Genomic DNA, 18262 nt, shown 5'->3' with positions numbered 1-18262 from the left:
TAAAAGACTGTCCTACTACATTCTAAAGAAATTATTGCAAATGTCTGAATGTGAAGATAAAAATAAAACACTGTCTAAAAAGGTCATTTGAATTATTCTTGGTAAATTTTAATAATTCTGATTATCCTGACTTATTAAATGAAAAGTTTAGCCCGATTTTATTGTCTAGAAGTGATTAAAAATGCCCAGAATACAAACAAAATGTCTTCCCGAATCATTACAGCTAAAAAAAAAATCCATAAAACTGCTTCAAAAATGATGAATGCCAGTCAACTCCTGAAGAGTTTCTTATCAAGAACTTTGCTGAAAATGAATAAAGTTGTAAAAATATGCAAAGAAACCCTCTGAAAGACCTTCAGAAAGCTGCTTCCCTGAACATCTTTAAAAGACTGCAGGAAGGTCAGACTTCTTTGAAGCAAGACATGAATAACTGAGGGCTGCCTAGAGATTTTCAGTCCTGTAATCTGTTGGAGGATCTTCACTGTGTCCGGTGATACCTTGCCTGCTGGCCTTTACACTCACGATGAAAGGTTTAAAGCTCCAGTGCTTCTGAGAGTTCATTACTCTTCATCTCACTCAATGTTATGAAATTTTAGACAGAAACCATATCTGACTGGAGCACTAAACACCTGGATGCTTTTGTTAACAGGAGGTACTCTTGTGGTCACCCTGCTGCCTACAGTGCTCCAAAACTGTTCATACCTGCTTTGCCCAATCTAATTTTATTTACACTTCCTGTACTGACCAATAAAGAGCCATTAAAACCACCAGTTGCACAAAAAAAGCCACAGCGGTAACGGCAGACTGCATAATGATTGACTCCAGAAGTTTATACCCTGTGTTTTGAGGTTGGATACTTTGAGTTTGGGAATGATTCTGGGAGTTTAGTTGTGTAGCTGTCTGAATTTAACTGGATTGAACAAATCCTCCATCAAAACCTCTAAAACTGTTTGGAACACCTTCTTATTTAATCTCCTGACAGGCAGTCCTGACACTTGTCTTAGATGCAATAACTTCCTGAGCATCATGGTTGTGTTATGTCACTGGGCCCTCTAATGAATTAGTCTCTGCAAATTGTAATTTACACCCTCAGACTTCAGAAATTGGCTTTTATTTTTAGTCCCCAACATTTTTTTTTATCTTAGCCAACATCCCCGGGGTGCTTGCTCATTACTTTGTGTTTGTCTCTTAAATATAGTGTTACTAGGAGCATTTTTGCTCAACTTTATTTCTTTAAAAACAGGCATATTAAAGTAAGTGATATGTAGAATGTTGCACAGTTAATTTTTGCAGCATCTACTTAATATTTCCTTAAACTTCTGTTCTTATTTTTGCTTTGAAGGGAGTCCTTAGCCTTCTCATTGTAAACAACATACAATGATAATGACACCATGATTTACCCTGGAAATAAGGTCTTATAGTTCAAGAAATAACAGATAATGGCTATGCTATCCTACTTTGGACTTAGTCACTTAGTGAAGTTGAACTCAGGGCTTTGACTGGGCCATTCCAGCACCTTGATTCTCTGATTCTTTCTGGAAATTTGATGTTTTTGTATTTCCCCATCTCAATCTTGAGCAGCCACACAAATAGCTTCACATTTTTGTGTGAGATGGGTTTGTGTTTGAAACTACTACTTTCGTCTTTCTCTGTTGAAAACATATTTTTTCAGAAGTCTTACTATTCATTCAGATGCACTTTGCATACCTAAGTCATGGTGCCATGTATTCTCCTGGTAACTCTTCCTTCCAACCCATAATTGTTCAGTCATTTTCTAAATGCCCTGTTATGAACTCTAACATTTAACATGCAAATTGAGGCCTGCAGAGTGTGAGATGGCGCGCTTGGGGCTTTTTGGTCAGTTTGATGTGGCATTGGGTTAAATTTGCGGAGACATCCATTCCTGGGCTGATAATCTTTCCTTCTGTACAGTGATGGATTCTAAATTGATGGGAAGCAATTGCTTCTCTATGAATATTGCTAATGCTTTTCTTTCTTTGGATCGTGTGGACTCACACTTGTATTTTGCAGAGCAGCAAACCGATAAAACTCCTGACTTTGTAGAATCAATCAAGGGCTTTAATTAACAGCGCTGGCTGCTATAACTCCTGTGGAAGAAACATGGGTTTTTAGTTAAACGTCTTTGTATAATTAACAACGGTGTGGAATTTGGTGCTTGTGGTTACATTGAAATATTTTTTTCAAATTGTTAAATAAAAAAACAAAACAAACCCCCAGGTAAGTGGATCAGTTGTTGCTGTAGATGAATATTGTCTGCAGGAAAATCCCTTCCCCTCTTCCATTCACCTTCCACATTGTTTAATGCCATATCTGGACTCATTCCAGAGCATTGATTATCTCAATTTTAGATGAATTCAAATGAATTCTCTTGACTTTGAGTTGTTCCAAACTGCGTCTGCTTTGCAGGTGCTGACTCTGTCTACCTGAGTTTAACATTTTCTCCACTCAGCTTTTTCTATACTTTTACGTTTGTCTAATAACAGGCTGCATTTTAAAGAGGGCATGTGTAAAATGTAAGATAAGACAAGCTCGGAGAGCACGCTTTGCATAATAGTTTCAGATAGGTGTGTGTCTGGGGTTTGAGCTCTCAGTGTGTTCCCAGACGACAGCTAAGAATTGTGTGCAATCCATTTTCCGTCAGACTGTATAATATATCTGCAGCTTTAAAGAGCCTTGGGTTGATATATTTAGGGGAACTTATTTTTAAGGTCAAACTTTCTTTATTTTAGCTCAGTTTTACAAACTGAATATCTCAGCATTTCTGTCTCTGTTAGTATCAGCCTTGGCTTCTAAAACATGTAGGACTTGTTTAGAAATGTTTGTCACTCTAGCACAAACTTTGAGATGAACCTGATGAACCTGACTCGAGACTAAAATCAGGTTTGCAGGATTTTGCATGACAAATTGAGTGAAGGCATATGGAGTGGCTGCAGGCATGGGCCACTTCAGCTCCAGATAACTTTAATAAATAAGTCATGTAAAATCCTCCTGGAAGCAAAATGAAACAAAAAAGGTTGTTAGAGATGACTTTTAAAAAGTGAAAAGTATGATTTCCATCATGTCATATTACTATGTACCTGCACTTGATCAATTGGATGCATACAGCTGTAAAATCGGAGCTGCACCCATCAGAGTCTAGTGACAGATTTTGTCTGAAAACTTTTGTTTGCACTGGATCTGTGCTAAACTGACAGCTAGCTTATTGATTTTTCTATTCTGATAGCTCACAACAAAGTTACACCCAAACAGACCACCTCTTTAATTACAAAAGTCAAACAACCATCAATGCAAAGGTCAACAGTGGTAGTTCATACTCCAAATACTAGATGTCAGCAAAGAGTTTCCAGTGCAATACTTAATATGCATGAACTATGAATTAAAAGAGCTATTTGGATAAAATAGGATTGGAAATGGTCTGAGCAAAATCTGTGGCAGTGATCACAAATGCTATGGATAAGTGGTTAGCACGTTTAGCGTGTTTAGCATAAGCTTACACTTTATACAGTAAGTAGACTTCTGCCTTAAGGGGGAGATTTCCACAAATCTCCATAAATATTAAGCTATCTTTATCAATGTGATCGAATCAACTTGTATTTTAAAAAAAGAAGCATATAAATATTGAAATTATTTGTAATTTATTTTTAGTAATTCACTAATTCTGCACCAACTGAAGTAACACCTCTAAAAACACCCACATGTAAACACAGAGCCCCCCTGGCAGCCATCATGTTACTGCCCATGTTTTTGGAGCAACAAGCACACAAACCCTCCGTCACAGATTAAGTTGCTCTCTGCTGAAGAGCGAATCCATGCATTTGCAGGAAACACAAGCTCCTTCATAGCTTCTGAAAGACTCTTTCTCCCTCTTCCAGTTGTTTGTTATTTTGTTTGTATTTCCTTTTAAATCCTGTAAAGCACTTTGTATTGCCTTGTTGCTGAAAATGTGCTATATAAACAAAATTACCTTTACCTTTTTACCTTTTACCTTTGTGATGTTTAATTTTTAAGCAGATTCTTTTTCTTTCAGTAACAGGTGCTACTTTTAAGAGTATTAGCATGACCTCATCACTCTTTGTAAGCTTACTGAGAAAACGATATAGTCTGACATTTTTTGCCTCCATTTGGTTTTAAAGCTCAAATGCCACATAAAAATGAATGGAAAGATAAAAATGGAAAGATGTAGACAATGATGACAGATGTGGAGAAGGTCATCAGTGAAGATTTTAGTGAGCTTTATGTAAGTTGCCACCCAAAGATTGAAAGACAGAGACATTTCTAATGTATGAACTTTTTGTTCTGTCCTGTGTAGAAATTAACCACATTAGATGCATTCAGATAAAAGAAAGCAGATTTCATTGCCATGACCTGCCAGTAATGCGTGTCGATCTCCTGTCAGCAACACTGATTGAGGTGAAGACCAAAAGAAAAGGAAGCAAACAAACAAACCTCAACGATAAAGAATGGGTGTGGACTGATGATGTTTTTTCTGTGGTTTTGCAGCCACCTCCATTTCCTCGAATGGAATCAAATTATAATTCCTCTGGTATTTTGTGAATCAGAGCTGTTGACAGGCGTGAGTCTGGCCAGCAAGGCTGCACGACAGAGTCAGGGTGAAAGTATGCGGGGGCTTTCATAGGCACTGGAGGAAATATGGACGGAAACGCTTCTCTTCTCACACAAAAGTTGAGGAGCAGTCTCATCCGGGAACAGAAGCCTTATACTGGTAGGGGTGGAAGGGAGGGAGGGGATATTTTAGGTGTCCCTTTAAGGGTTTTCCCCTATTGCCCTCTTAAATCCATGACAAAAGCCCTCAATTCTCCCCTGGATAATAAGACACTCAGGCATCCCTGCACCACAGAGGAGGTGCTCTCATGAGAAATGCAGGTGCAAGTGATCCTTTAAAGGGTGACTCATTATGGCCATTCAGAGGAAGGTTCTGGGAAAAGAGCAGCCAGTTATTCAAGACCGCTATCTTATGTTATCCAGCTTTCAACTGTATGTTGACAACCTGAGGAAGAAAGAATAAAATAGATGTCTCTATGTAGGCGAAATGGTTCATGTAGATGCTTCCTAAATTAGCTTGTATATTAGGGGTGCTGACAGGAAGAGGCCTGTGCTGCTTTGTCTGCATGGATGTGACTAAAGGCCATTAGACACAGAGTGGGAGTCAGAATATATTGGAGGTATACTGAAAATGAGACGGCAAGAAAATATTGAGTAAAATCGAAATCTACTCTGGGGACAAAACAGGAAAAGAAAAAGTTCCTGCTAATGCGTGGAAAACTTGCAATTATTAGCATTCTAATTAAGGTACAACTTCAATATAAATGTTTGACTTTGAACACATTTGCACTGAGAATTGTATAATGAAATAAAGCACAAATGTGCTTTGTTTTGTGCAACAAAACACAAATGTTGGTTTTGATGACAACATTGCTCAACGCTGGTACAGGTGTCACACAGACTACATCATAAAATAACGAAGCATTGTAATAATAACCAAAAATAGCATCACTCAGATCCGTATTACCTGATGTCATTCAATAGAAGATATCTCACAATTTATACCTGTTAAAGGCCTAAACTTAATTTAATATTCACTTATTAATGTGTGATCTTTTTTGTATTTCTAAGAAGGAAAGAGGTTTCATTGCTGGGTAAACAAAAATGACCCATTCATTGAACAAAGGATCTAAAAATGTGTATGTGGAAAACTTTTTAAGCACACTTCCCCTTTAAAGCTATACCAAATACCTTCAGGGAGAAGTTATTCATGGACGTTTATTTTTACTGGTCTCTCATTAAAAAGACTTTAAATAGAAGAACATTATAATGGGAACCGTTAATGTTTTCTAAACTGATTGTTTAAAACCTTGGTTTTACTACTAATCTCATAATACATTTCTAGGCATGCACACCACTCAACGCACTTTATCACTATTAATTTCATTGAAATGTTTGCTCTTTCAAACGCTAAAACTTTTCTGCATAACACTGATTTGTGTTGGGCAAAGCTGGAGTTCAACACCCAATCATTAGCAGACAGCTATTCAAGTTTACGATCACAGGGCAGCTGATTGTATGCCAACTACCATTCAGTGAGAATATATTTTAGAAAGAAGGAAAATTATATGTCTTACAACTTTTTTCTGATATAAATATGTTTACTAGTGGTAATAGAAGCCAATAAATTTTTGATAAATCACTGTAATTTTGTATGTCACCGGAGTTATTAAATTCAGTGTATAAGTCCATTTCTATACGAAGAATAGCGGCTCAATTTCAGAGCCATATAATTATATTCTCTAAAATCTTTGTATGCATGTTGTGACACACAGTACTCCCAGCCATGTTTCATACTCAGGAGTCTGCCCTGGTAAATTCCTCCAGATCAACACCCTCTTCCACAAGCAAATTTATCTTGCTGCTTTTTTGCTTTGCCAGTGAATCTGTCAGCCTCCACTTTGGGTGAATTAGCATCTTAAGCCTCTCCACTTACTCCCACTCCTCCCCCTTTTGGAGAACCACTGATCCTGGGGGCCCAACAGGAGGAGGAGGACAGCTCTGAGATCTGACCATGAGCGTGAGAGAAAAGAGACAAGGGGAAGGAGTAGAAAATATGCTCTGCTGGTTAAACCCTGTGACCTCTGTCTCGTAAAATAGAGCATAGATCAGTGACAGCTGAGAAATCAGCGTTTCTCTCTGTCCTCAAGCCAAAACTATTTGCATAAAGTACCAACAGCATGCCAGCACTTTGTAAACTAATCTTTAAATGAGCGCTATGAAAATAAAGTTTATTACTAATTGTATCAAACCGCTTAATCCTATTAGGGTCATGTGAGGCACAATCCTGTCTAGGCATGCTGAGTATTTTAAAATTAAGGGAAACAAACTGGAATTATTTCTGGAATTGGTTATATGTAGATTATTTTAGCTGCTCACCTGACTTATAAAACAAAACTGAAAAGTAATTTAACTTTCTAAATTTTTTTTATCGTTTTTGATTTTTTACATCAAGTTCTTGCTTGGACAACCCATATGGTGGGTCTGGTTCCCACATGGTGTCATATGACAAGTTGCTTTACAACAGAGTAAAATGAAATATTCCCAATATTGCACAGACCAAGATCTAATGGAGGAAGATGTTTAAATATTTCAAAAGAGCTGATTTGTTTTTATTGTATTTCCTACCCGGCAATTACTTTTCAGAAAACCAAGAAAATGGTCATTTGTTTACACATGACAGAGCAATAACGATAAGAGATAAAATATCTTTACAGAAACACTTGAGTTCAACGTGAGGTGAGGTCTCAACATGACTAACGTTAATAATAATTGAGTTTTTAGGATCTAATCATCTTGCAGACGCTGCACTTTTTTTAAACTGAAGAGAATGAAAATGAAGTGTTGTGTTGAATGGCAACACTGATGAATCTGAATCTGTAATACCTACAGTGGTAATAGATGAGAAAAGTATCACAATTATAATACCAAGAATGAACTAAGTTCTCTAACTTTAAGCTTAAGAGCAACTTTGCAAGACAGGATTATCAGAAATTCAAATTCTGTTGTTTTAAAAATAAAACAAATGATATCATTATTTAGCATTTTTTTATTATTAATCCTAAAGTATAGATTTTTCTTAGTCCTTTTCTTGTCCTGCTAACAATTTATCAACAGCATTGTTGTTACTGCTGTATACTCCTCATGTGTATGTGCATCTATATATATTCACCTGCCTCTATGCATTTAACTGGCTAAATATTTTAACTCCAGAGGTAATGTTTGCCTTAGTGCATCATTTGGATTATAGTGTATTTGTAGTGACAGTTTAAATTGATCAAACACAATTCACTACCTTAAAGTGGTTTACCTCTATAAAGGTGATGTTTTATGTTTTCTTGCATGTTCCCTTAGGGGTCTCTTATTCGTATGTGTTGGAGCGAGATGGAGATGAGGGCTCAGCGGTGGATGTAAGGCTGTACAGTCACCGATGGAGGAGGTGGCTTCCCCCAAAACCTCGTAACATGGACAGCAACAGAGCTAGCCAGGAGCAGGAACAGGAGCCAGAGCCGGAGGAGCTCGAAGGGTTCCCTGGCCTGCTGTCCGCAGAGGACACAGACAACAGCTCCCAGATTGAGGTAAGTCTGGGAAAAATGAACACAGTCACTTGGTGTTAAAAGCAGTGAGTAAAAGAAATCTTTTGCTCACTTAAACCTGAGTATTCATTCATAAAACCTTAACTTCAGTGTGTATCGGGTTCAATTATTTGGTGAATTGTCCGCATCACTTTTAGCAGCTAGGCCTGGTCACTTTGTTGCTGTCAAAACAATGTTTGGTCTTGCTAATTTTGTTTTAAGATGTGGTTACCACTCCTCCCAGGAAAGTTTAATCTAAATTAGGTTCTCATTTAAATGGTGCTTAAAATTATTGTTTGGTCTCATTCACTGATCAAACCTCTTAAATAGCTAAGTAATAAAAAATATACGGGGGAGGCTTAAAGGTTTAATGTTTCAAATAAAATGAAGCTCAGTCTTAAGGTGTTCATGTGTGGGAGTGGAGCTCCTTAAATCTGACCTCAGATGAATGGAGCAGGAAATTAACCCGGATTCCTATGAGAACACATTGGTCAACCTGCAGGAGATTAATAGCCATGCTTGACCTGCGTTAGAGTCTGGGGGAATGAAAGGCATCAGCCTGTCCCCTGTTGTGGCGTCTTGTCTGGTTCTCTGCACCGGGGAGTTCAGCCATAATGACGGCGGCTGCCCGGGCTCAGACAGCTCGTTAAGTTTTCCTGCAGCTTCTAATCATCTCAGGTTCACAGGCGCATGTCTCCCAGCGAAGATGGAGGAAGCTTTGATCGCCAGCTGTAAACATTCACGCACACACTTGTGTACATGGGCCATTTTGAGCTTAACACACTCAAAATGAAATATTCTGCTGAGCAGGGCCAAATGGCTTCAGATATATAAATTTGGCACATGTACATATGCCAAATGTACATGTTACATGTTTATTGGTGTTGCTACCACACTTTTGAGATCTGTACTTGACCCTGTACTTTACCTGCTTTGCTGATTTGTTTGTAATTTATTAAGTTCTTATCCCATCTAGGTCTTCTTGCAGAGGGGGTTGTTGAGAATTTATCTTTTATACACTTCTGTAAAATTAAACCTATGCATACTTTATTAGCAGTATTCCAAGCCTTAAGCTTTTTTGAATGGCATATGAACATTGACAACATATACGTTACTGCTGAAGGAGCTTTTATTATTGCTATTGAAAACTAATATTATAAAGATCCACCACCAATATTGAGAGGAAATGAACCCAATCATCATAGTTATGTTCTTAAATAGTTACCAAATAAAAATGTCAACACCATATTTTCCAGACTGTAAGTAACTTTATTTCCACAGATTTGCTAGTCCTATGACTTATAGTCAGGTGTGACATATATATAGTTTTTTTTCTCTTTTCTCTTTTTTTCCAACTCTTTTTTTTCTGACATTTTACATATTTAGAATGAAGAAAGATAGATAGATACTCTGAAGTGACGTATACTGTACACTAGAAATATGGGAAATGGATTATAGTTAGAGTGCACACTAACATCTGTGATTTGACCTTCCACCCATTATTTATTTCTAACAAGGCCCTCTCTGTTACTTTAGATCTGGTTAAATTGACCTCTTTCTGAACATGGTGTCCCAAAACATTCAAGATATGAGTACTTAAGACTGTTCTGTTCTGCCAGCATAAACTATTTGTTTAGTTACATATCAGACAGTCCTCTAAATCTTAATGTGTTTGTTTAGTCAGGGATGCTTTTAAAGTAATCCATAATAAAACCATGATTAGTTCTAACCTTCAAGAGTGACTTATGTGTTAAACATAATCAGTTATTGACTTACTTTGATGTTATGTTTTATTCTTACCCAATTATGCTTCAGAGTGATCCAAAATCAGAAACTTTCCAACATTTTGGGCTACATAAGTTAGCCTTTAACCACAGAATAACCTTGAAGCCATTCAAGCAGCTGTTGTGCTTAAAGTCCCTCTTCAGCTGTGCTGAGAAAAAAAAAGGATATTGAGAAAAGTAAGTTGAGATAACTTGACCTGAACACTAAAAGCTGACAAGATGTGGATCTCAATGTAAGGTATTCTCATTATTTTTGATGTATCTGTGTTATAGTTTGAGAAGCTGATGGACTAAAGGTGTTCCTTCTTAAAATTCCAAATTATGTTTTCTTTCACTTCCAGACTTTTGACCTTTAGCCCATCAGGGCATTCTGATGGACTGCAGCTGCATTCCTACTTATGTTGCTGAATCTCTTAACTTGAGCTCCAGAGAAAGACCAGAAACCTTAATAGAGTTAAATCTGATGAGTTTCGATGATATTTTGAATGTTCTTTCCCGGTAATAAAAATGTTTTTGAAGTAGCATGAGCTATATTCAGTTATTCATTAAAAAGTAAACTTTAGTATCGCAAGCAGTATTTCATGTAACTAATATAATTATTTTGATTAATAAGATCATATTAATGCAATTATATATGTGTATATATTATACATAACAAAAGTATATAAGAGAATAAGTACATATGATTAGAAGTCTTCCATCTAATAATTTTTTTTTTGCTAAATGAACAAATGTGGCATAACCAGACCAAATGTGGCCTTGGTCACGTAAATATCTCAACTTCTTTCATTTTTTTTCTTGTCCAAATTTGTCATAAATGTTTCTCTGGAGGTTGTTAATTTGATCACATCTAAGAAACTTAAGTAACATCAGTTAGTTGTGCCAAAATCCAAAGTAACATTCCAGCGTTAAAATCATTGCTGTGTTAAACTACTTCCTTTTTTACTTCCTTGCTGACAAATCAAACCAAAAAACAACTCAAAATATTTGTTTTTCACTTCAATAAATGAAGCCTTGAAGTCTTTGCTTTCACCTTAGTCTGTTTCAGTTTACTGGTTCACATCTTTCGTTGCGAACAATGCCTCATTTTGTTTCACCTTGACTTGAAAGTTCGAATGAGGCTTTAATTGTAGACAGTCTGACACCCTGAATGGGTTTTACTTACTGGAGGAGCTCTCCGGATCGTTAATCCAGATTAAAGACCTCCTTTGCTAACTTGGTCTTTAGGTTGCTGTGAGAAATTGTGTAAAAAAAACAACAAAAAACTGTGGGAACGAGTCAATATGGCCACTGACCATTAGCCAGGTCTTATTTATTTAGTGCAGAGATGTTTTTCATGTTGTCACTAATGGATTTTTTTAAACTATTGTGGTAGTATTTTTTTCTAGATTCATGGTCCGGTTTTTATTTTTACCTTATAGTTTAAACTCCTAAAATGTTGTGTTTAATCAGGGCTTACAATTTTGGAAACATTCCTGGAGCTCATATATATATATATATACAGTATATACGTATATTTTTATAAGCAATCCCCAGGCAAGTGGGACTGTATTTCCATTCAACTCTTGAAACCAAAAACGTCCCTCTATACTATCACTAAATATACATCTTAACAACATGAACCAACCTGAAACAAGTTTACACCTGCAACATCCACTTTGATGTGTGTTGCTATAGGCAATCTGGTAGCTTTTAGGTACAGTGTCTTCACCATACCTAAAATGAAAGCATTTTTGTTGTGTTGTAGAAGTTAAGGCTACGAGGCATCATCATAGAGTTCATGATTTCATGAAAAAAATTATTACTTAATTGGTATGGAAAAAAAGGTGCACAAGCAGACCATGGAGACAATATAGGGCAAATTAGGAAATAAATAAATAAATGAAGCAAAAGTCCAAAACACTTGGGAATTGTAACAATTTTTGTTTCCGGCTCAGTGGTCATTGCTGAAAATAGATTTCCAGTTTGTTTATCATTGGATCTCTATTTTTATTACAGATGTTTGTATTTGTAGGTTTCTATGAATGTTGCAAAAAGTTTTTACAGGTGTGAGCTTGGAAGATGTTTTCTGTTAGATTAGCTCACACACATTAGGTTGACAGTAGTCATCAGAAAATGCAAGCCTCGTTTATTTTTAATGACAACACTTGTTTCAGCTTAGCTGAATCTCACACATTCGCAGATCTTTGACATAAATATTCAGAAAGACAGAACACGGCCCCCTTTGTTTCCAAGCTATGTAGTCGGACTTTAAGTGTGACATATTTTTTCACTGCAAAATAGTGTTTTACATGTGTAAAATGTACTTCCGCTTGTCTGGTTGGGCTGCAAAATGACCTAAAGATCTGGAATACCAAGCAGACATAAACATGAAATCCCTGACCTCAAGCCAGTTGTATATTTCTTAGTGTGGTAAATCTTTCCCAGTAGACGCACACTCTGCACTCAATTCAAACATCCAGGAGCAGCTTGGAAAGATGTACAGCAAAATGACAACTTACAGTGTAGAAAACAAATGAAAAATTACAGAACGCAGCTAAAAGAATCTCAGTGTAAGTCACTGATTGAAGCTGTCACCATTTCAAGTCTTATCTCCTCCAGGAATAAAACAAACACACAGGAAACATGTGGCACGCTCTGTGATGACAGATTACACAGACAACAGCCACCTTCAAACTCATACTACAGCGCTTGGATGAAACCAAGAGAGACAAATAAAGTCTCAGAAAATTTATAGAAATTGATTTCCATATTTACTGTCTTGTCCATGTTTTCACATTTATCCTGAAACTGAGCCACGGCTACTCTTGGTAATTAAGGTTTTACAGTGAAAGTGTGTTCTGCTGATTGGCATGCCTGTTTAACATGCTTCAAATCAGTGCAGTAAGATTGAGGTTTGTGTGTGTGTTTCTAAGCAGTGAAAATGGTTGGACAAGTGACTCTGTTACCCTTTGCTGGCTTCATATTCAAAATCTATTTGCTTACTGACAGTGGATGGTATAGAAGGGTAAAAAAAAATTGTGAAAACTGATTTTTATACCCTCTTATGCAACTGCTGCATGTTGGAAATGCTCTTCAAGTGAACCCGAATCTGTTCAAAAATTCATCCTCTGCTTTCACTTGAGATCATGAGCTTATGAATGTGGTGTGTAGCCCATTTTGTACAGTCATGAGGAGAACACCTAAATTATACATTACATTAGTGTGTTGGATTCGGATCATGCTGCTTTTTGAACTAGGGGAACAGTGAACATGATTTTATTTATTAAACTGAATCCTCTTGGCAGATTTGGGGTAACATTTTGAGTGTCCCACCTTCTTATGGGACATTTAATTTGCAATTAGTGTGAAATTATTTGCAAAAATGTTTTTAGAAGTTAATGTTGATCAGTGTAATACGATATGTTGGTGTTTTGACACGTCAAGAAACGATAACATTATTTCTCCATTAAAATGCAGGGAAACAAACATGAATTATGCAACAACGAAAATGCTTTTGCAAATGCAGAACTGTGCAGTAATGCCTCCAAACACTGTCTGCATAATTTTCTTAATATACTAAACTGCCAAAAGTGCTTGGTCAGCGATAGTCCAGAGGTCTTCTAGGTACAGACTGATGAACTTTAAGCAGCCTTCAGATTTAAGAAGCCCTTTAAACATGTTTCACTCTCTCCACCCCAAATATAATCTTAAAGCATAAGGCTTCATTCAAGGTCTCTTTGCTATTGGAAAGCCATCCAGAAGTGGAAATATGTTGGCATAATATTCACTTCTCTGAATAATTCAGTATTGATGTAATGGGCACCTGAGGTAAAAGCCACAAACACAAATGAATGGAAGTCTTCAGTGAATTTTCTTTTTCTTTCCGTCAAAGTTGTTAGTACAGTTTTTGTGTTTGTGAAGGTCAGATAAACTCTTGTGGTGTTCTGATAGGCTCCAAGTCTCCCTTTGAGCTTTTCTGTTCAGAAAGTTTACATTTTGCTGATTTGGCCCATTTAATTTTAGGATGTAGTGATCACGAACACCTCCAAAATGATGTTTTTAGACATTTTTCATCATTTTCTCCAAGTAATTTCATTGTGAATCTGATTTTATAACTTCTCCAGATAGGGGCATATTGTATTGTATATACTGTATGTATTTTTAATTCCTTATAGTGATTTCACACCAAACGCATTTTGAGAGTCAGTCATGTCTGGACTACATTCAGAGTCTTTGTGCAGGTTCGTCAAGGGTCGTTGCTGCGCATTTCAAGCGTCTAGCCAGGGCGATTTGTACCGTTTAGAGTGTTTTGAGTGCTTGAAGTGTTGACCATGTTCAATGCATCCAGCGCTCCATATAGACTTTAAATGTAAACCTGATGCTCAAAACACGTTTGGTGTGAATGCACCAAAAGTGCACACACATCGCACTTGAAGCGTCAGACGCATTTGGTTTGAACCCATAATTAGATCAAAACATGACCTAAAAAGGGCCTTCGGCATTCACTTACCTTGTCTGTTTTGATATAAACATTTGATTGACCTAAAAGATTTAAATGTGACAAAAACAGAAGGAATCTATTTCTGGACGATTGGTTTTTAGAGCACTGTAGGCCTGCATTTGCTAATTTTTAAACATTTTTGGTTTTGTCTTCTAGATGTAATGTGTTGAATAAGACTACCAGGTGGGGCTCCCATTTTGGTGACTTGATTTATCTACTAAAATAGTTATGAATAAAGGTTTTTGACAATGTCAGTTAAAATCAAAATCATCATGTTCAGTTTAAAAATTTGCTTTGTCAATTCTGAAACATGATTCCTTTTTATCTAATACTCATTTATGAATGTTGAGGTTAGTCATTAGATTATATCTCCAAGACAAAAAAAGTATTACTTCTTAAGGCAAACCAAACTAAAAAGAGAAATATTGCGCTTTAACTCTCTTGGTGTCTTGGCATTTTGACAGTCAAAGTGAAATAACTCTTAAAGTTACTGCCTATATATCAAAGCAATCACAGAACTGAGTGAGCTTCCTTTATTCAGATCACAGCCAGGAGAAGCTTGCCCCTCTCTGTCTGCCGATCCAGCAGAACATTAAAATTAACTATGTTTTAGATAAAAGACACAGCTGTTATGTATCATTACATCCAGAGGGAAAGAAAGATAACAAAATCATTCCTCCTAATTCAGCACAGGACACAATGAAAGCAGACAAATTCCTTCTACGCAGCTTGTAAAAGTCAGCAGATGTTTCTGTTATAAACAGCAGCCTTGACTTTGCAGACTGGTCCAGCGTTTTGAAGAGAATAAGAAGTTAATTGGCTTTGTGTACTTTGATTAGCCAACAATCAACATATATGCTGATTGGACTAAACTTTAGACAGAATGGACATGTTGTATGAGGATGTAAATGTTTGTATTGTGTTTTCATAATTTGCACTTGAGGGAAATGTGTTATTCTGTGGGCCCCTCCTATTTAGTATCAACATGCTCAGGCTAGCTCAGCCTGAGCATGTTGACACTAACATGGCTAACAATAAGATTAGTTGCCATAACTACGCAGTTGATACAGCTCTTCATTACAATGTCACCACTTGACCATGAACCCATACTGAGAAGATGCATTGAACAAATCAATGCCTTAACTTTCTCCATCTGAACAGAAACAAAACTTAAGTTATTATCTTTCAGAGACTCAAAGACAATTACAAAGTTGTCCTTCTGTCACATGAAAAACATTTCTAGGATTAAAGGATGGATCAAGATCAAGATCTAGAGAAATTCCTCCATGCGTTTATCTTTAGTTGAATTGATTACTGTAACACAGATCTGCCTAAAAAGTAAGACCACTGCAACTGATTCTAAATGCTGCTGCTTGAGTTCTCACTAAAACCAGGAAGATGGGACACATCGACACAGTTCTAAAGCCCTTACTCTGGCTTACTATAGCTCAAACTTTAAAATACTTTATTCATAAATAACTGAATGATTTAGCACCAAAATACATCAATTGTCTGTTGTTGTTGCATCAACCATCCAGACCACTCATATCTCAGGTCTGCTCTGCATCCCCTGAACCAGAACCATATATGCAGAAGAAGCATTCAGCCTCTGTGTGCCACTAATCTTGAACAAACTTCCAGAAAACTGCAAAACAGCTAAAACACAGAGTTTCTAAAATCAAGTCTAAATACCCACCGAAGAGAGCTACATTTAATTAATAGTAACTGGAAAATAGATTGATTCTGGTTTGTACAACAACTTTTTATTACTCCTCTTTTGGGCCACTGGAACATAATGTGTCTGTGCCATGTAATTTTGTTCAATTTTGTCACGTAAAGCACTTTGAACTGCCTTGATGAAGAAATATGCTTTACAAATAAACTTGACTTATTAACAAAAAATAAAATGACAAGATGTTCCTCCATAATTATGCACTACTTTGTGTTAGTCTCTTATAAAGTCCTATTAAAATACATTCAGGTTTGTTGTTGCAACATGGCAAAATATATGAACTTTAGCAAAACACTACATTTTCCTTTCTTACTCTTACATAAACTAAAAGCCCAAACCGTTTGTTCTGTCATTCTTTTAGGAGGACATGGATCACAACTACTACACATCAAAAACATACGGTCCGTCAGATCCTATGAGCAAAGACTTGTGGGTAAATATTGACCAGATGGAGAAGGACAAAGTGAAGATCCATGGGATTCTGTCTAACACACACAGACAGGCAGCGGTAAGTCAACAACAGCAGAACTGGAGATTTAGTGGATGCTAAATGTAGGATTGAAGCACTCAGTCATTGTCTTGCTAAAATTATTGCATAAAATATTTCCCCAGATATTTTGAATTAACAAAGAAGCATCCTAAATCAGCTTGGACTACTTCAGGCCCTACTGTATGTGACATCTATGATAATAAATAAAACCTAGTGAACAGTTTCCTTTCTTGCAAATGTCTTCATATCCCCTAGGCTTTTTCCACATTGCAGCAGACTACAACTGCAAACTTAAAAAAGTTCTTTTGGGATTTCATGTGGTAAACCTGCATAAAGCAGTACTTGTATTTGTCAAGTGGAAGAAAACGAGTTTTCAAAAAACATTTTTTTACAAGAATAAATGTGAAAATGGTGGCATGCATTTGTTTTAGCCACCTTTACTGTGATACCCCAAAAATAAAATACAGTTCAACCACCTACAATTGCAGGAAAATAAAAATCTGTGCCATATTTCACCTACTTCATTTCTATGCACTACTTTGTGTTGGTGTATCACATAAAACCCTTATATAATAAACTGATATTTGTAGTTGTAAAAAGGTAAGGTGTGGAAAGATCAAAGGCGTGTGAAGTCTTTTTAAAATGGCCTGTAAATTGAGAGCCTTTGACTTAGTATGCTGCATGTACATTGCCTTTAAAGCTTGGCAACTGACAGTTTATATCAATTCAAGTCTAGAATATTTTAATGGAAAATTTTAATGGGTTTAAATGCCATGGAGGTCCCTTGGGTTAAAAATCTATATTTTAATGGAAACCCATCCCAGGTGGTACACTGCTATAAGTTAAAGGCAAAGTCAAAGGCAGTAGTCAAGTTCAAAAGTTTGGCATTAACATCAGAATAAATAAACTAAAAAAAAAACCCTCAAAGTCACATATTATAAGACCGAAATAAGAGTTGCAGTTGCACTTTTCATTTACAGGAGAGCTTTAAAATTCTTCCACCGATACCAAAGCATCAAGCTTCACTGTACTCTCGATATTATTTTGACTACAGGGCAAAATAAGAGCACACAGGTGCAGCAAAGTCCAAAAAAATTCTGGGTTCTCCAAAGAGAAACTGGAGGTCCACAAATTCTAGCAAGTCATTTAATTAAGGTTTAGAAGTACTCAAACAAAACGCTGTTTATTAGCCTAATTCAATGAGACTTTCTGCTTTGGGCTGAATCCATCAATACCGTTCAAGTTCAGGCTAAACTTAGTTTACCGGATACAAGTGGCTTAGACATGACTTTTTCCAAGTTTTATTATGAATACATTGATTTCATTTATTCTTAAAAATGAAAGTAGAGATATTAATTATTATTTTCTTATGAATTACTTTCTTATGAACCGTTTGACAGCCTTACAGGGCAGATTATTACATATTTTCTAAATTGATGCACCACTATTCTGCAAGTTCAGCTGCCTATTCAGCTGCTTTCTGTTCTTTTTTTGCTCCTTTTTTTCAGATTGCTTGATTGGATACCAATATTGTCAACTACAAGCCTGAACACAGTTTAAAATACAGAGCTGCGAAAATGTTGATTATACATATAATGTAATCTCATCACTTCT

The 18262-nt window shown here is 36.5% G+C and overlaps 1 protein-coding gene across 1 annotated transcript in view; it reads left to right on the top strand.

Moving 5' to 3' along the window:
• Positions 1-18262, top strand: part of plxdc2 (plexin domain containing 2) — an 83255-nt gene that overhangs the window by 27844 nt on the left and 37149 nt on the right. Inside the window, exons 2-3 of the mRNA XM_005798573.3 lie at positions 7939-8162; positions 16520-16666. Coding sequence (XP_005798630.2) covers positions 7939-8162; positions 16520-16666 — 371 coding nt within the window. The remainder of the gene's footprint in view (positions 1-7938; positions 8163-16519; positions 16667-18262) is intronic.

Source organism: Xiphophorus maculatus, chromosome 21 (assembly GCF_002775205.1).
Source record: "Xiphophorus maculatus strain JP 163 A chromosome 21, X_maculatus-5.0-male, whole genome shotgun sequence".
Classification (NCBI taxonomy): domain Eukaryota; kingdom Metazoa; phylum Chordata; class Actinopteri; order Cyprinodontiformes; family Poeciliidae; genus Xiphophorus; species Xiphophorus maculatus.
Note: the sequence above shows the minus strand (reverse complement) of the source record. Positions and strands in the feature narration are given on the sequence as shown.